We start from the raw sequence: 21,108 nt of genomic DNA, 5'->3' as shown, positions 1-21,108 counted from the left end.
CAATGTTGTTCATTTCTTTAATAAACAGCAACTGTACTTCATTGCCACTTTGTCCTTTCCAGTTTGAAACTAAAATACTGTTATAAGAAGCAAGACTAAAAAAGTGCTTTATAGTCAAGAGAAAACACAAATTTGGGTAAAAGCCAGGCTTACCAGAACCCGAGCTGCTCTCCTTGCTAGACATGGCACTTGAAGACAGTAGCTGCGGATGTACCTGTGCTTGCTGGTCTGAACTGCTGCTACTGTTAGGGACGTTTTTATTCCACATATTCACATTTTTGTAGTTGTATTTGCTCGGATCACCCCAAGCAGAAGTTCCATCATCAATCTCCATCTTCCGGCGGATGGATTCGGGGGAGGGCTCCTCCCAGCCCGTGGGCTCTTCCTCCTTTGCTGCGGCTGGCATTGGCCCCCCCAGCCAGCCGGACCCCGGCGGTTTGTTCGTGGCAGACGGGGCTCCCCAAGAGCCAACATCTTGTTTGTTCCACTCAGGAGAGTTGATGGGCTTTGATGAGTCCCCCCAGACTTGAGGCTGATTGGATTTCGGAGGGTCTCCCCAGCCCTGGCTCTGATTAGACTTCGCAGGCTCATCCCATCCTGAAGAGTTGTTCGGGGTTGCATTGTTGCCTCCCCAGCTAACAGAATTTGATTTACCTGGCTCGTTCCAACCAGACACCGACCTGTCGCTGTTGCTGCCTCCAGAACTGGATTTCTTTGCCTCGCCCCAGTGGTTACTTCTAGAGTTTTCACCCCAGCTATCACCAGCAGACACTGCCCAACCCTGGCTGGCCTTCTGTCCATCTCCCCATCCCTGCTTCATCTTCGGCGTGTCATTCCAGGATGACTTTTCTTCTTTGCCACTTCCCCACGATTGATTGCTCTTGACCATTACTGTAGCAGCAGAATCTTCTTCCCACCCCCCTTGGCTGTTTGACCCTTTGGAGTCTCCCCACCTCGTAGCAGACTTTGGATCTCCCCACCCCGATACAGATGAGGTATCGTTATTATTAGGGCTAGGTCTATCCACACACCCCCCTGAGCTGGAAGTCTGTGTCACAGAGCCCCCCCAGGCCTCTGTCCCATTGTCAGTTTTTCTTTCACCCCTCGGTGACGTTTCGGTATCCCAGGCAGTGTTCTGTTTGATTGGAGTCTGTCCCCAACCAGAGTTGGAAAGGACACGCGGATCTAAGTCAGTTCTGTTCACTATGCTTTGGAGTAATGTGTGCTGGTCAACTTTCCTCCTCTCTCGGTTCTGGCCTTCCGCAGCTGCTCTGTCCTCGTGGCACCCGGTGCCCTCCGAGCTCCCCTCGCTGTCCCCCGTACCTGTTTTGGCCCACATGCTGCCCTGCTCAGCCATCTGGGAGGCAGCAGGACTCTGGCTGTTGAGATCGTCCTCCTCAGTAGACTTCCATCCATTTGTAAACTTCCTGCTGTTTCCATTCATACCTTCATTGGAATGCTGATTGCTGGCCAGTTTGCTCCACTCCCCATTGGGAATGTTGGTGCCAGTGTTTTGTGCAGGGCCGCCCCATCCTCTTCTGCTCCCGCCAGCACTCGCACCGTTCCCGTTTCCCCAGGGCATGTTCTGGGAGCTGACCATCCCTGCCTCCCACACCCCTCCGCCTTTATTCCCGCTGATCTGAAAGTTAGTGCTGCCAGGCCCGCTCCCGCCCGGCTGCATTAGAGTTGCATTCACAGTGTCACCATTAGCTTGGCTGTTTGGGCCTGGACATTTGTCTCCAGAGTAACTGGAACCATAGGCACCCCAGGTAGTACCGTAAGAGCCGCCAGTTTTGGCCTCCCCGTTGCTCAGGTGAGAGATGGAAGTGCCGTTTGCCACTGGAGGGGCCTGAATCTGAGAATGATTCATTGTGCTCACGCGCCAGGCCCCGGGCCCCGCAGTGTTGGGCAGCTCGTTCATCTGCACCGAACCAGCAGAGTTTGGTAAACTAGAGGTCATAAAGTTAGTAGTGTTATTTGGTCCATTCATTTCAGTGTTAAGGTTTTGAGGTTGCCCACTGAATGAAACATTCCTTGTACCATTTACTTCAGAATCGCAACTTTCCTGAAGGCTTCCCCAGGAACCGTGGGCCGAGCCACCCACTTTCGAGTTAATACTCTGGCTGTTGGCCATCTGACCTATGGTACTGCACTGAATGCTTGTGCCAGGACTCCCACTCCCCACGGACCCTTTCAGGGCGTGTCCGCTGTTCTCCAACACGGACCAGGCACCATGGTTGCCATTTGAATTCAAAGTGCTTGGATTTAACCCTCCATTTGATGAAGAGCTTATGGTGCCCCAAGCATTCATTCTATTGTTGCTACTTTCAGATTTGCTGTCAGGAGCATCCACAGAAACTTGACATGTGCTTATTATGGACCCATGGGATAACCCCCACGGCCCATTAATACTTCCATTGCCCACATTATTGCTGTTGCTACCAACCACAAACTTATTCTGAGACCCATGTCCGATGCCATTGCGAATGCCATCGCCTTCTCCTCCTGTGCTCCCTGAAGCCATGATAACGAGGTTCCGCTCCGACCCAGAGCTGGAGGCAGAGTCAGTGTCCATACATTCTGAAGTCAGCTCTGGGTCACTGCCAGTGATTGATGGCCATGCTTCTTTGTCAGAGCCGTCTACGATAACTTTATCCCAGTTTGTGCTGGAGTCGCTATTTGAAGAGACTGGTCCCCAGTGAGAATTTTCATAATGGGATCCTAGACCACTGTGGTTCAGATCTAAAATGAAGAAGGAAAGCCCAAGAGCATTATTATGAGTTTAGTATTATCACTTCATTAAGGAGAAAAAAGGGGGAAAAAAAAGTATGAAGATATTAAGCCAGGAATTATTTTGCTTATTTTGCTTCTGTTAAAACTCCAGTCATGGAAAGTGACAGAGAAAGCTCTAAGTACAGCTGCCCAAAGGCTGCCACGCACAACCCTGAACGCCTCCCAGCATGCAGAGCTGCTCTCACAAAAACCTCAGAAAACTTTAGACTCCTAAAGGTCTTTCTCTTCCAGACAAACATTTTTTAAAAGGATATTCTGTATCACCATATACATAGTATTTTCTAAAACAGATATAAGTATTAAAAACCACAATACTAAATAAAACCTGAAAACACACCGAAAGGCAGAAATTCCAAGAGGACATGGCCTGGCTCAGCAGTACCAACAGCTGCGTGACAGCAGCCAGAGAACACACAGCTTCCCACCCCTGTTACACACGTATAAGGGTCTTCAGTACAAGTTATTCAAGGTGTTTTCTTTTATACAACAACAGCTTGGCACAAAAAGCACAAGACCCATCTGGAGTTCTGCTTTCAGAATGCACAATTCTATTTTTAATTAATTTCTAATCAATACCAGTATTACTGATCCTAAAGTGAAACAGAACCGAGTGCAAGACCCAGAGCTGGAGCAGCACGGAGCAGGGATCACCCGCGGCTCCTCACACCCTGGCACTCAGCTGAGCTTCACCTGCTGCACCAAGGAAAGGAGCAAGGATGGTTCCAGCAGTTTGGAACAGGAGTGGCAAAGGCCCTGGCAGGCAAACAGAGTGCTGTGATGGTGTGTGGCCGTCCTGGAGAGCCACCAGCAGCCTTGGGAGAGCCAGGGCTCGGCTGAGCACTGCCCAGAGCAGCCGATTCGGGCGGCTGGCACCGCAAGAACACCGTCATGCCTGAACAGCCCTGCAAACCTCAAGGTTCCAACTCTCACCCCGGTATTTTAAAAAAGGACGTTTAACCTGTACTGAGGGACTGAGCAAAGAGCTGTGTGCACTCCTGGGAGCGAGAGAACCAAGGGCACAAGAAGATCCTGATCACACAAACACCATCCCAGTAACAGCATCCCTTTTAAAAGCAGCACAAAGGCACAGATGGCAACAGCCTGATTTCAGCACTGAGAGACACAGGTTAGGACTACAGTCAGAGGGAAATGGTAAAACAAGCTCTAATTTGCACAGCAGCAGAATACATAAGGAAAACTTGCATTTGTTAAAATTCTGTTACCCTAATTTAGCTGCGGCATAGTTTGTGCAGAGCCATCCACCAACAGCACGCAGTGATTAACTTCCACTCAGCTGATTTTCTCCCATCACTCATAAAACTACTCACTACTCAGACCAACAGTCTTTCTCCTGGACGTAAGCGTGTTAGTGATGTCTAGTATGAGCCACTGCTCTGGAACATTCCTGCCTGAACCTCCCCAGCTCATGAACTTCAGCGACTAAGGACACAAACACTGAACAAGCAGATACCAGCTCTGACTTTTTGTATCTGGCAGAGACCACAGAACACCCTCAAAACTGAAAAATGACATGTGACAACACCCTGCATTTGGTGCACAGCACAAGGAGCTGTGCACCAAATGCACAGCCTACTCTTGCTTTTCTTCCCAAAACTATTTAAAGTTGCAATTGAACTTTTGCTGCTTAAATCCTTGACAAAAAAACATTCACACAAACCCGAGTTTCTTAAAATTCTGTAATCTGCTAAGACTGCTTTCAGTAATTTTTAATTTAATGCTTTCCAGCTATGAGTTATCCTGCAGGAAACATTTGCAAAAAACTGTATGTACTTTAAAAAGCAGTTTGTCATCACATGGGCTAAAATAAACATGATTGAGAAGTGTAAATTAAGAAATACCTGGATCTTGCACCCTCTGCCTCCTTTTCCTGCTCCAGCACACCTGGCACCCCCAGAGTGTCAATACCATACCTTGCCAATCACTGCACCTTTGGGCCTTGTGAACAAATGCATTTTAGTAAATACAGTCCTGAGCTTTTAGCAAACAGTCAAGACATGATTTCATCCACAGTGTGACATGTCTCTGACAGGAAGCACAAACTTGCACAGATTATTTAATATTATAAAGAGGCAAGTCAGCATGGAAGCATAAATGTAAAAAAAAAACCCCAACATTTTAATGCTAAGGTGACAAAAACTCTTAGTATGAATTCTGACTTAATTAGAAAATTAAAAATATTAAACCAAATTAGTATGCAATGGCACAGAGAAAGTTTACTGCAATCATTCACACACCCATGCCAATGAAAAGCATAAGCCAAAGAATAAAACTAAAAATTAAAAAATCAGACAAAACTGTGTGGAACATGTAACTACCACAGACATGTAGTGCAAAAGCAGGTGAGATGGAAGTAGCTAACCTGACTGGTTAGGGGAGTGGCTCACCAAGTCCCGAATGGGAGGCATGCCTACAAAAAAAAAGCAAGAAAATCACAGAAGTGTTACTTCAGCAAATGAGAGAACAGTCCTCAAAGCACTCCCTGCTTAAACCCAGTCCTTAGACCCCTTTTTCAGGACAGGTTTCTCTGAGCCAGCTCAGTCTCACTATCTGCTCTGAATCACGTTCCGCACACAAGGAGCAGGGACATGGCAGCAAACTCATCTTGGGGATGTGAGAATCAGCAATTCTGCTGCTTCTATGACACGTTTCAATTACAACCTACTTGTTACACATTTGGCATTTAATGAACCAAGTCAACGTGTCCTTAAAAGTTTGATTTCTACAAAAAAAGAGGAAGAATTTACAGTCGGTGAAACCAAACCCGGATTATTTTGGACTGTACTGACTAAGAGGTTGAGCAGTCAGCCCTGAAACTTCAGCAAGTTCCTCTCCCCTCTCTGAACAGCACATTTGCTCCACCTCCAAGCCAGGACTGAGCAAACAGCAACATCTGAGTATGGCCCAAGGCTGGCTGGACCGAAGCAGTGCAGAACAATCCATCCTCTGCCCCCCTTCACATCCTGCTCCTGCCCTGTGCCACACAGCCACTGGGCAGAATCAAACTTCATATTTCAAACCCACACATTTTACAGCTGTTACACCGAAGGCAACGTTCCCCAAACGAATCCAACCTTCATCACTGCTAACTGCAGATCCCAACTTTCCCGTCTCCTCCAACAGCCAGGAGCCACCCCCAGGTTACAGGTTCCACCTTTTGTTCCCAAGGGCCCTGGCTGGGACACAACCTTGTGCCTCTGCTGTAGATGCACCAGGACAAAGGCAGATGGGAGGAATCCAGACTGGAGCCCTGCCAGGAGCCTGGTTGTGCTCTCCTGTTCAGCTCTGGACACAGCCAAAAGCAATTACTGGGAATAAATCATTCCATCATGGAGCAGCCACCTGGTTATTGCAAGGTGTTCCAGAGCAGAGGTGAGCAAACACCAGGGCAGCAATCAACCCTGCCTTTCATGTCAAGTTTGCACATGGGGCATGTCAGTGAAAACAACTAAACTGGGTATGAAAGTGTCCTGATAAAGAGCTACTTAGGGAGATTTCTTAAAATAACCACCTTGGCACTGGCCTGGATCTGTTTCAGAAGCACTGTGTGACTTAATTTATGTGTCTCTACTAAAACGTTATGCCAAATGTCCTAAAAACAGCAGGAAAAAACCCAGCCCAAGGGCCTATCTCTTCTTCAGCTTTACTTCTAGGCAACGCACGTTGATTTTCCAAACAGGAGACAACAGTTCACACAAAATGAAAACATGAGGTTTAGACCACAGATATAATTAAAAAATTCTCCAACACCAATGACTTAAAAATCTTAGTGTGCTCAGGACAGTTAAAGATTTTAAATTCAGCAGTATCTGCCTGCATTACCTGGCTTTTACAAAGCACCTACCAAACCATTCCAACCACAGCTGGAACTGGGAAGAGAACCTTCCAGGAATTGCACACAGACCCACAGCCATTCCCAATTCCAGCAATTCTGACTTCAACACTCAAAGCCACAGTTCTTCTTTCAGCCCTAAAATACAGATCCATCCCAGTAGCCACTGGTTTAACCCCAGTGTCCATGGATATCCTGTCAATGCAAGTGACCTACAGATCTGTCAAATTTCATGAGATTTTGGATTCCAGAGGTAACACAGAGAGTACCTGGAGCTGCTGGTGGAGAAAGACGAAGTAGGGAGAGTGAGTGAAACTGAGACAGGCAAATGACAGCAGCATTTCCTTGCAGATACAAAGGTGACAGAAGACCCAGGCCCTGCTGGATGGGGCCTCCCCCACCTCACCAGCAACATGCCAGACCAGAGCTTGAAACCAGCACAGACACCCAGCACGGAAAAATCATCTGCCTTTCCATGATCATCTTGTCTGCGTTTAGGAAAGAACACGACAACACATCCAAACCAGCCCTTGTTCCTGGTTATTCCAGGGCAGGAGACCTTCCAGGCACACACATGGCACCAAGAAAGCCGAGCTGAGTGCCCAGCCTCAGATGGCAGCTCCGAGCTCTCCCAGGAGCCGCGGACACCAGGAACAGAGCTCTGGCAGGACAGAGCTGTGGCAGGAGCTACAGCCAGCACAGACACCTTCCTGAGGTGCAAAGGGATCCGGGCAGCCCTTCTGTGCCTGCAGACCCTGAACCCCGCTGGTTCCAGCCTGGTGTGCAGACACACCACCCAAACAGGCTCAGAGCACAGCAGGGAGGCAGCCCCAGCCCCAGCTCAGCACTGGGACACGCTGGCACTGCCCAAAAGCACAGAGAACTGAGCAGCCCCGGGACAAACGCAGCACACAAATGGGGATCCAGCTCATTAAATGCTGGGCTGGTGCTCACAGGAAAGCACAACGGAGAACAGCACACAAATCCTCTGGATACAACTGGGAGACTTATTAGGCTGTATAAGCAGTAGTACTACATGCTAAATTTTTATTTAAATCACCCTCTTATTTAAATCACCTTGCTACACACCTTGACCAGTAGAGTATACATGCTGCAGGAAAAGTTTCACCTTAATGAAAGGTAACTTTAAATATCACTATGGACAGGAACAATATCATACAGGTGAAGCAAAGAAAGTAAGCTACTTAAAAATTACCTGTTGCAATGGTAAAGAGTTCTATCAGTATGTTACAGAAATAATACTGGAAAGTATAAAAATAATATGGGGAACATTCCTCAAGGATTCATGGATAAACTGCTTCCAGTGTTTTGTTTACTTTCATTTCACATCCTGCTTCTTCAAGATGCAGTAATCAGAACAGCTCAAAATTTAACTCAAACTTAAAATATCAAGGCTATTTTTGGGGTTTTATTATTTTTTCTTTTTTCTTTTTTTTTCTCTTTTTTTTTTTTTTTTTTGCTAGAGGGGCTGAGAGTCACATCCTTTGTAGTCTATAAAACACTAATTTTGAGAAACACTGGGAATTCAGTAAAGTCACAGAAGAAACTATTTGTGGTAAAAAGTTACATCATCACTGCAACATGCACATCAAAATGTAAACACAAGTATTAAGCATTGGCATGCATTAATACCAAATCCCTTTGAAAAGTTCGATCCCTCACAGAAAGTTACTTACATTACAATAAATTACATTAATGTCCTGTAAAATTAACTGAGCTGCATGTTAGTGCAGTCACTGAACAGCACATCCTACATATGTAACAGGCAAGTTCACCTGACTTAAAAGGCTATTTGAAGAAATGCATAACAAAAGATGATTGAATTTAAATAGCAGAAAAGGTAAAAGTGGATCCATTCTGTAATACATCCAAACTTCAGGTGAAAAATCTGAGAAAAACTGACCTGACAATAAAAGACAATTCTGATATCCTGAACACACTGTACCCTGGCTGGATCTCCAGGTATGAAGTTAAAAATGAAAGCCAAGTCTCAATGTGCTGTTCAATCACATAAAGAAGTGTGCTGGAAGGAGCTCTGAAGAACACTCAGTTCCACTGCCATGGCAGGGACACCTCCCACTGTCCCAGGCTGCTCCAAACCCAGTGTCCAACCTGGCCTGGGACGCTGCCAGGGATCCAGGGGCAGCCACAGCTGCTCTGGGCACCTGTGCCAGGGCCTGCCCACCCTCCCAGGAAGGATTCCTTCCCAATATCCCATCCATCCCTGCCTGGCAGTGGGAAAGGATTCCCCCTGTGTCCTGTCACTCCATTCCCTGTGAACATTCTCTCTCCATCCTTCCTGTCAGCTCCCTTCAGGTCCTGGAAGACCAAAATGAGGTCACCCCGGTCTCTTCTTCAGGCTGAACAATCCCAACTGCCCCAGCCTTTCCTCCCAGCAGAGCTGCCCCATCCCTCCTGGTGTCTCCTCTGGACTGGCCCCACATCCTCCCTGAGCTCACCTCAGGGCTGGAGCAGCTCTGCAGGTGGGGTCTCAGCTGAGTGGGGCAGAATTCCCCCTCCCCTGCTGCCCGGGCTGTGGGATCAGCCCATCTCTGGGATGGCCCTAAAGAACCCTTCTTCCTGGGACGCGTCTACCAAAACTGGACACAACAAAGGTGCTTAGGACCTCTGTACCATGCTGGGATCCATGCTGAGGACCAAGCCTGGGAATGTGCAGCACAGCAGAGGTCACACTGCAATCACCACCTGCTCCAACCCTGCTCCAACCCTGCCACTCGCTGCTGCCAACAGCCAGCACTGAGGCAAGGGCTGCAGCTCCAGTGTGCAACCTGCCCAGAGAGGCAAAACCACCCTGCAGCATTCACCTGCCAGCTCTGACACAGGACAGGACCTCCTCACGCTGCAGCTTACAGTGCAAGCTCCAACCGTGCTGGCTGAATTCAAGCTGCTCGACTGTGGCTAAAGGAAAACAAGGTAGCTGCCCTCACCTGGCTGTTTTTTGCTGCTGTTGGGCACTTCTCCGTTGCTCACGGGCTGGTTATTGGTGCCAGTGCTGCCTCCTGACTGGCCGTTTGCCACTTTGGGAGCGGATCCCAGGTTTGCAGCTATCACCGGTAACTGCTGCCCCCGTTTCAGAAGCTGTTTGTGTTCCTGGTGTCGGAATCGCGGCGGCACTTCCCGAGGAGGGTATCGAGGCAAGGGCTGCTGCTGGCTGCTGGCTGGGGCCCGCTTGGCATTATTAGTAGTGCTGGTTCCTGTGGAAGTGCCGTTGGAGGTGACAGGCTGGGGCTGGCTTACACTGGTCTTGGTTTGTTCTGGCACTGCCCCCACCCCCAGGAAAAAGAAAGTGGGACAGAGTTATTCATGTGAACAGCAACTTTCAAAAGTGAAGACTAAGTCAATATTATTAGAGGTGTTTGTTTATGAGGTCATGGCAGCATTTTTTCTGGTTCAAGCTGTAACCCATCCCTGAGGAAAAGCTCTGTTACCCCCCAATGACACACTTTCATGGCACAGACCTGGAAGCAGGAATATACCTTGCTATCACTCCTAACCAAGTTATGTCAGTTACAGGATGCTACTAACCAGCTTTCCACAGCCTTTTGCCACAAATTAGCACTAGGCAGTTTACTTCAGCACTGAACCTTTTTTTACAAAATGTTAAAGTGTTAAAAAATTAAGTTTCCACCTAAGTTTTGCCTATAGAAAACTGCTCTGGCCTGGCCCAAAAAGAGCAAGGGGCAAACAGGACCTACAGGAGCCCAACATGCACAGGGACAGTCACTCATGGCCTGGAGTGAGCGCTGCCAGCAGCACGGGCTGCCAGCCCAGGGCACGCTGCACGCAGCCCGGCAGGACAGGGCTGGCACGGGGGGAATGCCAAATGCACAACTGCAGCTCCAGAGGATCCCAGTCCCAACAGCAGGGCCCAGCAGGGCGAGGGAAGGTCAGGGCACGGGCAGAGGGAACCGAGACACGCTGAGCCCCACAGGGCACGGGCAGAGGGATCACACAGAACCCACAGACACTGAGCCCCACAGCCCACCCCAGCCAGGGCAGGGAGGCACTCTGAGCTCCTGCTGCCATCCCTGCAGCTGCAGCTCAGCTCTGCCCCTCCTCACTCTATTGATGTGTTAATGCACTTTTCAAATTCCTTGGATGAGATATCCATTAAGTGTCAATATTTATTCTGCAACTTCCCAAGACACCTCAACACTCGACCATGACCTCCCTCAGCATCAGGAATAACGCTACTACACGACTGAGACTGTAGTTTTCAGGGGCTTTTAAAACCTTTTTAATATGTTTAAAGACCATTTTATCATTCACTTTCAGGAACTGAGTCATGGGAATACAACAAAAAATAAAAACAAACTTCAGCTTTTGTTTAAGGAATCAATTTGAATGTTGCCAGTGCTACTTATGATATAATCTCTGTTTATTTCTACTTCATGTATTCTGAAAAACACAAAATAGAAGCCCTTAGAATAAAAAGCCACTGAAGAATCAGCATCTGAGTTGTGTTTTAGTGGACTATTGGATTTTGGCTGCTTAAGGGAAGCAGAAAAGAAAAAGGAGACCTCCTTGTTTGACAAACAGGCAGGCAGAAGTGTCAGGGTGAGGACACCCAACTTCAGCTGCCCTCCCACGGCCCCCAGCTCTCCCAGTGCACAGCTGACTGCAGAGGGACAGAACTAAGGAGAGGAAAGGCCAGGACACAACTCAATTTATTGCACAGAGCACAGGGAATATAAGGTATTGAAAGGCTATTAGATAAACTGGGAAGTTGATAAAGATCACAACCACCACTTCACATTTCCTCAATTTAAGCTGTTCCCTATATTAAGGGAAGGCAACTGATTCCTTGCAAAATATTTTGATGCACATGATGAGACAACAAATTGTGATTCTGACTTCTGGTTCAACGCTGAACTTCACAAATAGGAAACAATATCAAACAAATCTATTTCACTTGGTGCTTCTAAAATTTCTTGCATTATAAATAAAGTAACTGAGAGTGACTAAGCCCTGAAGGGGGGGAGAGGTGCTATTTAAGCGAATTGCTGACAATTTGTTGACAATTGCATGCAGAAGGACTTTGCACTGGTCCAGGTACTGCAACAAGCTCTGAAATTAAACCACATTTGTTCACACTCCACAGCCTGTGTAACCAGTGCCCAAACCACAACTTTTGATGCCCTCCCAGCGCCTCCTGGCCCAGCTGATTGCAAGGATGACCCTGTGGAGCCCAGAGCACACGGAGCTGAGCTGACACTGGCACACAGGAGCCCTTCTGCAGCAGTCCTGGGCCACACACACACACACTCCTCCATGTGGCACAGACTGCTCCAGCTCCTTTTCCTGCCACTGCCACCTTCAGCAGAAAGCACAAACACTCCAGAAGAGACTTCATACAACATGCAGCACCCCGTAACACGGTCACTGAGTCGCTTCTCCTTCCCTGCCACTTCCACTCCTGCACCACTGCTGCTGGGGGTGAAGTGAAATCATTTCCATCTGAAATGACAGCCCCCAGGCACCAGCCAGAGCTGCCAACAGCACGCCCAGGGCACCCCTAGCACTTCACTGTCCTGATTAAAGCTACTTTAAGACCAAGTGTGTTAGAACCGACCCCAACGGACCTGCAGGAACTCAAATCCCTTTTGATTATCAAAGAGTGCAATAAATAAACCAGGTACTCGCTGCCCAGCCAGCCCTGAGGCACAGCACCAACAGCACTTCTCTAACAGCTTATGAATATTATTTTTCACATATATTCTAACCATTTGTTTCCTTAGCAAACATGGCAATTCCATCTACTACGATATCAGCAAATTGTATAACACATTTGCCAGGTCCCAGGGCTAGGCTATAGAATATGCAGAGTCCACAATTATATGCTAATTTTCAACTGAAATTATCCAAAGTGCAACAGAATTCCCTTGCTTTTGCTTCCCTCAGAACCACAGAGTAAGTTTTAAGCTATAAAATTCACCCTGTCCAACATTTTCTGCTCCACAACTTCTCAGAAGGCTAAATAACACATTAATATTCCAACATGGCTACTATGAATTCCAGCACCCCTAAATCGTTATCTTAATATTTTAATTTGCTCTAGACTAGTTGCTTGTTAATAAAAGTTTGTTCTACACACCAGCATTTTATTTTGAATTGTATTAAGGCAGAAATACAATTTTAACAGATTTACAGTTTATCACAGTTAATTGACTAGCAACAGCAAGTTTACAGAAAGTAGTATGAAAAATGACAGATTTTCATAAAGAACAAACCTGCTGCAAACCCGCAGAGAAGGGGATGGTGCGGTTACAGTTTACAGAGAGATTCCAAAGAAAGACGCTTCCAACTTGTGTTGCTTTCCCACTCTGCAGATTTCATTAGAAAATGGAGGAGAAGCATGGTGTCATTTTACTGCTCCAGGAGCTGCCTGCCAACTCCTCCTGGAGCAGGGGCCGGGGACTCGCGCTCCCCCTGCGATACGAGAAATGGCAGCTGCGGAGGAGCGGGAGGCAGAGGAGCAGCTCCGCGGGGCAGCGCGGGGACCGCACACGGGGCGCGGCGGGCCGGGCACGGCCGCCCCGGTGCGCGGCTGTCCCGGGACAAGCCCGGCTCGGCTCGGCACGGCCCTGCCCGGGCTGCCGCTCGGCCTGGCGCGCCGCAGAGGCAGTGCTAGAATCTTCCTGCTGGAAAAATGGCCGCAGCCGGGAGCTGGGAGCTGCTCTGGAAAATATCTCGTGTTTGCCAAGCTTTAACCCCTGCGGATCCGCGCGGGGCTGAGCGCGCCCTCCCCGCGGCACTGCCGGCCCGGCCCCGCACCCCTCCAGCCGCCCCCGACACTGCGAGGCCAGCAGGAGAGGTTTTCCGAGGGGGAAAAGCGCAGAGAGACGGGCGAAAGCCCCGGCAGAGCCCAGCAGGGTTTCTGCAGTCGGGCCATTCCGCTTCGCCGAGAAGAACAAGCGTAAGAAGTTTCCAAGGTGGGAAACATGAGTCAAAGATTTCAATTCCACACCCAGCTATTTTTAGAGCACTTTCCGTTTCAGCGGGCAATTCGCTTGACTCTGCTGTGCAATGAAAGTGGCACTCTCTGGGCTGCAGGACCTGCTGCCCCGAGCTCTCCCCATCGCCTCCTCCCACCCAGCACCCAGCCGTGTGCCACGGGCACTGCCGCCCCACCGAGCCCCAGCCCGGCACCGGGCACAGCCCAGCCCGAAGCCGCTCCTGGAACAGCCTTTCCTTCCGCGTGGATCTCCCAGCACCATCCCCTGCGCTGCCTGGTCCGGGCAAATTCAGGATCATGGACTGCCTGGTCTGTCTCCAACAGCACTGACTCCAAACACAGCAAAAATGTACTTTGCCATGCTAGAAGGAACACCACAACGGACAGTTCTACACATTTTTCTATGTTCAACAAATAGGAACTCAAATTATACTTATTTTTTCCTAGAATGCCTGGTACAAGAGAACAAGGGTACAAGGGAAGGCACATGATGTGCCAGCTGCTGCACAAACAGATAAACTTTCCACTTAGCAACCTCTCACCCTCCCAGCCTCCTCTTCCCTCCTCTAATGACACCAGCTGGATCAAACCAGGCAGGTCAGAACCCCTGAAATCCACAGGAATACCACATGTGCATTTTAAACTGCAATATTTTGGTATTAAAATGCTGCTGGTACCAGAAACATTGTTGTTAGCATCTTTTTCATCACTTTAATTCCCAATCCTGAACAGGAAAACCCCCAGCTCCACGAACTTCCTTGGAAGGTTCTTGTCATTTTACATGAACACTGGGAGCTGCTCTAGCTGCTACAACAGCAATTTCTTCCTCGGCTAAAACAACAGTTTGGAGCTGTCCAAACTACACTTAAAACCAAGAAATGCCATCCCTTCCCATCTCCAGCACTTAACCAGCTTCTTTTCTGAAAGAGGCACATAATTCTGAATTATTTAGAGATCCTATACTCTTGTATTTTATCTTCAGCTCATGCACAGAATAAATTATTTAAGACATTAACGTGATGGAAACTTGGAAACTAATGAAACATTAATTTGCATCCTGAACACAAGGAGGCAAAACTGGTGAAACACGGCAAGAGTCATGTGCAACACAAGCTTCGGATTTTGTTCCTATAGAAACTGTAGCAAAAAGTTCTGTATCTGCATCTCATGATGTCTTTTCTTCCACGGTTTATGTTTCTCTGACAACTCTAAATTCCTGATGAACTTTATAAAACACCCTTTAAATAATAACATAATTAAGGTGGAACTTAACACTTCCATCAGTGAATGTCAAGCCTCAAAGTGGAATAATAATAATAAAAAAAATTTAATTACTGTGTCCTTCAGAAGAAAGATACTGTCATTTCAAGTGAAGATTCCCACTGGCCAGCCTCCCAAGCAGAATTCCTGCCCTCCTGGCTCATGCTATTTTTAGCCATTTGCTTGTGCAGCCTCGGCCCTGATGTGATGCCAGTGCAGCCCAAGCACACGGGTCAAATGGGCACTCCAAGTGCTCATTATTATTATACAGCAAAGTATTCTACCATTTTCTTTTTCACTGTCTTTTCAGACATGTTTTATCACTTCAGAATAAACCCAGACATTTTCATAATCCTTTCAATGTGGTCTATTATCCTGGAAGCCTTATGGCAGGAGTGTACAGAAGAAAACCAACCCTTAGCCTGCATTCAAACACAGTTCCATGCACTGCTTCAAAAAGGGCATGCTAAAAAATAAATTAAGAATATTTATTAATTATATTAGCATTCAAGCAATTGTATTTAATTTGTTTTATTTTAAATTGCTGCTCTGCGCCCAAAGGGAAATCTGAAGTCCCAAGGTATTTCAGGGTGGGATTCCTGCTCAGCCAGATGCAGCTCAGAGGATGGTGGGACACACACACAGCAGCTCCAGGAACGCTGCACAGACTCCTGCAGCTCCCTCTGCCTCCAGCAATGTTTTCCAAAGCCATCCCATCATCCTGCCCAGGCAGGGTGGGACAACTTCCAATCCCCACCCAGCTGCCTGGCTCCCTCCGACACTGAAAACCCAACGCTCAATCCAGGTATTCCCCACTTCAGCACACCCACCAGAGTGCACACTGCCCCTGGCAGGGCCAGGCCAGCTCTGAGTCTCTCCTGGGAGCTGGCAATGGTGCTGCAGAGCACCAGGGCAGTGCTGCTGCCCCCAGCTCACCCGCTCCTGTCACCACCCTGGGAAGGGGCACCTGTGTCCCAGCACTGTGCCCTCTGCCAGCCCCTGCCTCCGAGCCCCACCAGCTTCAGGCACTTTGGGACTTTTCCAGCAGGAATCCCCTCTCTGCTAAGCAGGGTTCTGAAGCTCCTGAGTGTGTGCCACTGCCCCAGGTTAAATTAAACCAGCCCTCCCAGGACACAGGGCTCCAGCAAGCACTCCCCACAGCCACCTCAGCAACCACTGTGCACTTCCCAACTAACAGCCGAGGAGCTACACCTCAAGAGAAAGCGAAAAGAATCTTTCTTCCCCTTTTTAGAAGCTGGGTGGGATGGGGATCCATACAAACCCCACAAACAGTCAGAAAACCACAGTGCTCCCACCTGCCATGAATATTTAAATCACAGCTTTTGGGTACTGGCATCCTGATCATTTTGCAGGGTGAGGTCTCTACATGCAGGAGTTAAAACTGGACATATTAATTACTTGTCCATCATGTGTTTCCAGTCCCAGCTGACTTAGAATATTTGTAAATTAAACTTCAAACAGATCCATCATATACTCAATTATTCTGAACTGTTGGTGCTCTTTTCAAATGAAGCAAAAAAGGGGAAGGGAAAAAGCAAGCAAGGGAGGAACTTCAGGTATTATGCCTATGCCTGGTGCTCTGTAAGTAAATAAGAATGGAAGACAAAAAGATCAGCAACTCCAATCCCTGGATAAACCCTTTGCTGTCACTCTTCTAGACTTTTGTGGTCACTTTGGAAAAGTGCAGCTGAAGTCTCAAGGGTCTCGTCTGTCACTTTTGGGAGGAGATGTCAGGAGATGAATCATTTGATTCAACATATTTAAAACCTCAGAAATAATACACAGAGTAGAACTAACTGTAAAGTAACTTACCTTTGATTTTTTGTTCAATGGCCTAGAACAAGAAAAAAGAAGTGTCAGTGATTCGTGCAGATAAGAGAGAAACCACATGTACACACACCACCTCATAGAGCAACATTAGCTTTTGACTTCCCTCTTTTTAAATGGTTTCAAGTTATTTAATTATCTACTTCAGAAGCCTCTCTCTAACCAACCCAGGCCTATTATTCCTTATGTTTAAAAAGCTCTTTAAATGTTATAGAAGACAAAATTAATTTGAAAGATAACTACATGAAACAGACCAAATTAAACTTGCAAATTAAGATGTTTTAAGTGAGTTAAAAACTGTGCCTGGAAGCAAAGAGCTGCTGCCACTTTTATTGCACAACAGGGCAGGGAAGGGGGAGTGACCTGGAAAAGAACAAGAGAGCAAATGCCAAAGCTTCAAGTCTTTCATTTGCAAGATTCAATGGGTTACACCTGTAATATGGCCAAGATGAGAGAGCTATTTGAATAAAAGTTTATCACAGGATAAAATGGGAGAGAAACATTTCTTGTATGGAAGTACACTCAGAGGTGTGGTTTTAACCATACACCACAGTGAGATTGGGCTCAGGAAGGGCCTCCCAAAAGCACCAGCTCCTCCTCTGAGCTCCGGGGCTGCTCCCCCTCTTCCCCAGGCTCCCAAGAAAGGCACTGCCCGTGGGGCCACGACTCCTCACGATGTTTTTTGTTCACCAAATGCGGTCAGAACACCTCCTTGGAAGCCTTGGGTGGTTCTGTGCCCTCAGAAGCCCAGGGTTGTGTCCCATCTTTGTTGTCAGTATTTTCTTTTTTATGAAATTTTTATTACCTACTACAAATTCTATCATGGCATGTTTCCACACGGAAGAATAAGAAGATATATTAAAATAAGGATGCAGCTGAAAGCCACTGCCTTAAAATAGCACTTTTATTCTACTGGTAAATACACTAACACTGAGGTGCTTCAAACCTGAGACTGCCTCAGCTGACCATGAAAAGGAAGGGTCAACCCAGATGAAAATTTAGTTTTGTAAGAAACTACACAGAGCCAATTACAATGTTCAATATGTCAGTTACCTCTAAATAACTGACAGCACAGCTAAATTTAAAACATTAAATTAATAAGAAAACACTTGTTTTTACTAGTGATGAAACAAGTCACCTCTAAGCACAGGGGTTTATTCTCAGTGCTCCACATACCTTTTTTTGAGCAGCTTCCTTCTTCTTCTTGTCTTCTTTTCTCTTTTTCCTTTCTTCCATCAACTGTTCTTCCTCTTCTTGCACTAAATCCCTGAACCACACAGTTTGTAATTAACTCTCCCAAAATACAATCTGTACACACTTAGATTCATTTTAGAACAATTATTTCACAGTGACATAAAGGAACTGGGGAATTCTGCTTCTAATTGGATCCTATTTCTACAGGGACTGTCAGGGCAAGCCACCAGCAACAGGACTTCAAGTGCAGGTGTGGTGTCAAGCCACATGTAAGGAGTTCTGTCTTCCAATGCTTTCAATGAAGACTTAGACTCGAGTTTGGTTCAAAAGCCAGAAAATTCAGATGTTATTTAATCTCTCCCTGAACTGGTCTGAGCCTGGAGCGTTCCTGCACGCAGCCTGAGCCACACGCAGCCTGTGCTCCTTCATCCCAAAGCACCTCTGGCAGGAAACACCCCGGTGCGGGCAGGGGCAGAGCACAGCTGGCACAGCTGGGCCACACCACGGCTGGCACAGCTGGGCCACACCACGGCTGGCACAGCTGGGCCGTTTCAGAGCTCCCGAGCCGAGAAACAAAACCGTAACTTGCCAAAAGTGAAACCAAAACTTGGAAGGGTAATTAACGACACTTGCTACTCGTGTTTCTGCTCAGAGCCAGGCTGAGCAGGAGCAGCACTGTCCAGCTCACGCTGCTTCAAAACACACTTCCAAAATCTTTTGGAGAAAAAGAACTAACGATGTCAGTATGGGGCAGTGACTGCATGGTTTGTATCTGCCTGGAAACACTGAGCTGGCTGTTTTAACCCCAAACCACCCATAAACCTCCAGTTTTAAATAAGATAGTTTGATAGTCTGTCAGAAGCAATGCAAATTGAATGTATTAAACCACAAGATAGCCCACAGGTACTAAAACTTTCATTGCTTTTCTAGATATATAAACAACCAGTTAATTCTACTTTTAACTCAGCTCAAGTCCCTTTCAAAGCGAGTCCAGGCATCAGCGTCCACTGACCAAATTCTGGCTTTTAAGATTTTCTAATAACAGAAAGCAAGCATCAGTTACTTCTTTTAAAAAAGAAGGGCTTCTGATGTGCTAAGGTATGCAAAATAATCAGCCAAGAGTGCTATTTCTGAGACCCCCCTGTGCACTGCCAGAGGAAGTACAACCCATCAAACACAACGTGGCTATTTTGCATTTTATCACAGCTCCATCAGCTGCCTGCAAGATCCACCCAGGATGGGCTCGATGCAAAAGCAATCTTGCATTTACAATTAGGTCTCAAAAAGGATTTCATGGACAGCTAAGAGATCAGACAGCTAACTACAGAAACAATTCCAGCTGGGCAGTTCATCTAGAGCAATCCCTGCCCCTGTGCAAATCTGAGGCAATGATTAACCTGCAATGACATCCATGCGTTACAAAGGTGACACTTCAGCCAGTTCTGCCCCTCGCTGGCACACCCTGAGCACCTGGAACCACAGGGATGTTGGTGATGCTTACCCTCAGTTGGGTTAATTTGGGACAGTCCAGATTCTAACAGGCAATTTGAACTGGAGAGCAGTACCAGGTCTGGAACCAGGGCAGAGGAGCTCCCAGAGATCCCAACTCCCTCCTGCCAACACCAGCTCAGGCACAGCTCCTTCCACCCAGAGCAGAACCACTGGAACCCCACTCCCTGGGGGCTCAGTGCTGGGCTGGGTGCTCCAGCTGCCTCCGAGTTACAGCATCTGCAACAACCTGAGCAGAGCTCCAGGAGCTGAGACAGCCGCCAGCACTTGTTTTGTGTAACAAATTTCAGACTGTCACATGCCATAACAGCATTAACTGAAAAATCATTCTGCTTTTAGAAGAAAGCTGTAGCACATTCAACAGCAAGCAGAATGCAAAGTAGTGTTTTCACAGGAAAAAAAAAACCTCATCAATCCTGCTACAGTTAAATCAAGACAATTACATTTCACTTTGGGAATACAGATGCTAACAACTAACATACCAATATCTCTGGAATATTCTACAACAGCATCACTGGGTTTTTGTCACCTAGGAACAACAGAACTCCTAAATTCTGACACTGTGTTCATTCCATTTTTATCTTTTCAAGACAAACAGATTTTAGACTACAAAGCAAACTTAGGAGACATAAAATCTCCCTATGATTAGAATCAGAATTCTATGTATTCCCTAGATAAATAACATCCACCTATAGTTCATTGTAAGTTTTTAAGAGTATTAATTACCATTATAACATCAAATCTCAGAGCAAAACTAACCCAACTGGTACAACTAAGCAGCAACAGCAAAGCCCTTCCTGACCCTGCCCTTCCCTAAAAACTTAACCCTTCAAGTAAGACAGGCCTATTCACCATCCTCATACACAAACCCAAGACAAAAATTCCCATTTGCCTCCTAAGTCATCAGAGTGTCACACAGAACACCCGAATTTCCATTTCTGACAGCTGGAAGCATGAGCCTCCTTTATTCTTCCCAGCACAGGAACGCACGGCCCTCTCCCCAGCCAGCAAGTGATGGGATTGATGCTCTGATTCCAGCCTCTGCTAGAACACGTAACGAGCTCCATTCTGATGCTGCTCCTGGAGGAACAGGAGTGGAACATGGCATTTCCCATTTATCACCCTGCACTCACAGCTCCCTGCTCCTGGGGATGCACCAGCAGCAGCTCCAGGGGAGCCACCACAGGAGCCTGGGCTCGTGGTAACAACAGAGCCAGAAAGGAATGAGTTCCTCTGCTGGGCTTCCCCACACCTGGGAGCTCCATCATTGACCTGTGTGAGTGTTTGCAGAGTGTTTGCAGCAGCACTGCTCCATCCACTGGCCCAGCAGAGGCACGGAGCATCCCGCTGGACAAGGGGAATGCACAGACAGGTCTCTGATTTCCCCTGCCACACGTGCACAGGCAATGCCCTCCTCCTCCTGGGTAATGGGATTAGCTTGCTGAAGGTTAAATGGCCTCAGCAGAAATGCAAACCATATTTTTCAATTTAGATCAAGTGAAAATAAAACACCCGGCAATAGGAAATATACATCGGAGACAGAACAAAGGCCTCCGGTTTCAACAGCTTAACTTGAAAGGTGCTTTATTTTCAACTGAGGCAAAATGAAAACGGATCTGGATCTCAGGAGAGACTGCCCATTTAATGGCTCTGAAGA

At 47.3% G+C, this 21,108-nt stretch overlaps 1 protein-coding gene across 16 annotated transcripts in view; it reads right to left on the bottom strand.

The window, feature by feature from the left end:
- Positions 1-21,108, bottom strand: part of TNRC6A (trinucleotide repeat containing adaptor 6A) — a 63,357-nt gene that overhangs the window by 14,296 nt on the left and 27,953 nt on the right. For 13 of the 16 annotated variants that reach the window (XM_072935849.1, XM_041719210.2, XM_041719214.2 and 10 more), the window contains 5 exons: positions 17,925-18,015; positions 16,734-16,755; positions 9,613-9,945; positions 5,174-5,221; positions 154-2,742 (listed from right to left, as the gene is read on the bottom strand). In XM_072935849.1, the coding sequence (XP_072791950.1) occupies positions 154-2,742; positions 5,174-5,221; positions 9,613-9,945; positions 16,734-16,755; positions 17,925-17,984 (3,052 nt within the window). In that variant the 5' untranslated portion in view covers positions 17,985-18,015. The remainder of the gene's footprint in view (positions 1-153; positions 2,743-5,173; positions 5,222-9,612; positions 9,946-16,733; positions 16,756-17,924; positions 18,016-21,108) is intronic. The other 3 variants (XM_041719215.2, XM_072935850.1, XM_072935851.1) reach the window with 1 other exon arrangement.

This window comes from Taeniopygia guttata, chromosome 14 (genome assembly GCF_048771995.1).
Source record: "Taeniopygia guttata chromosome 14, bTaeGut7.mat, whole genome shotgun sequence".
NCBI classification, from domain to species: Eukaryota; Metazoa; Chordata; class Aves; order Passeriformes; family Estrildidae; genus Taeniopygia; species Taeniopygia guttata.
This window is presented reverse-complemented; position numbering and strand designations above follow the sequence as displayed.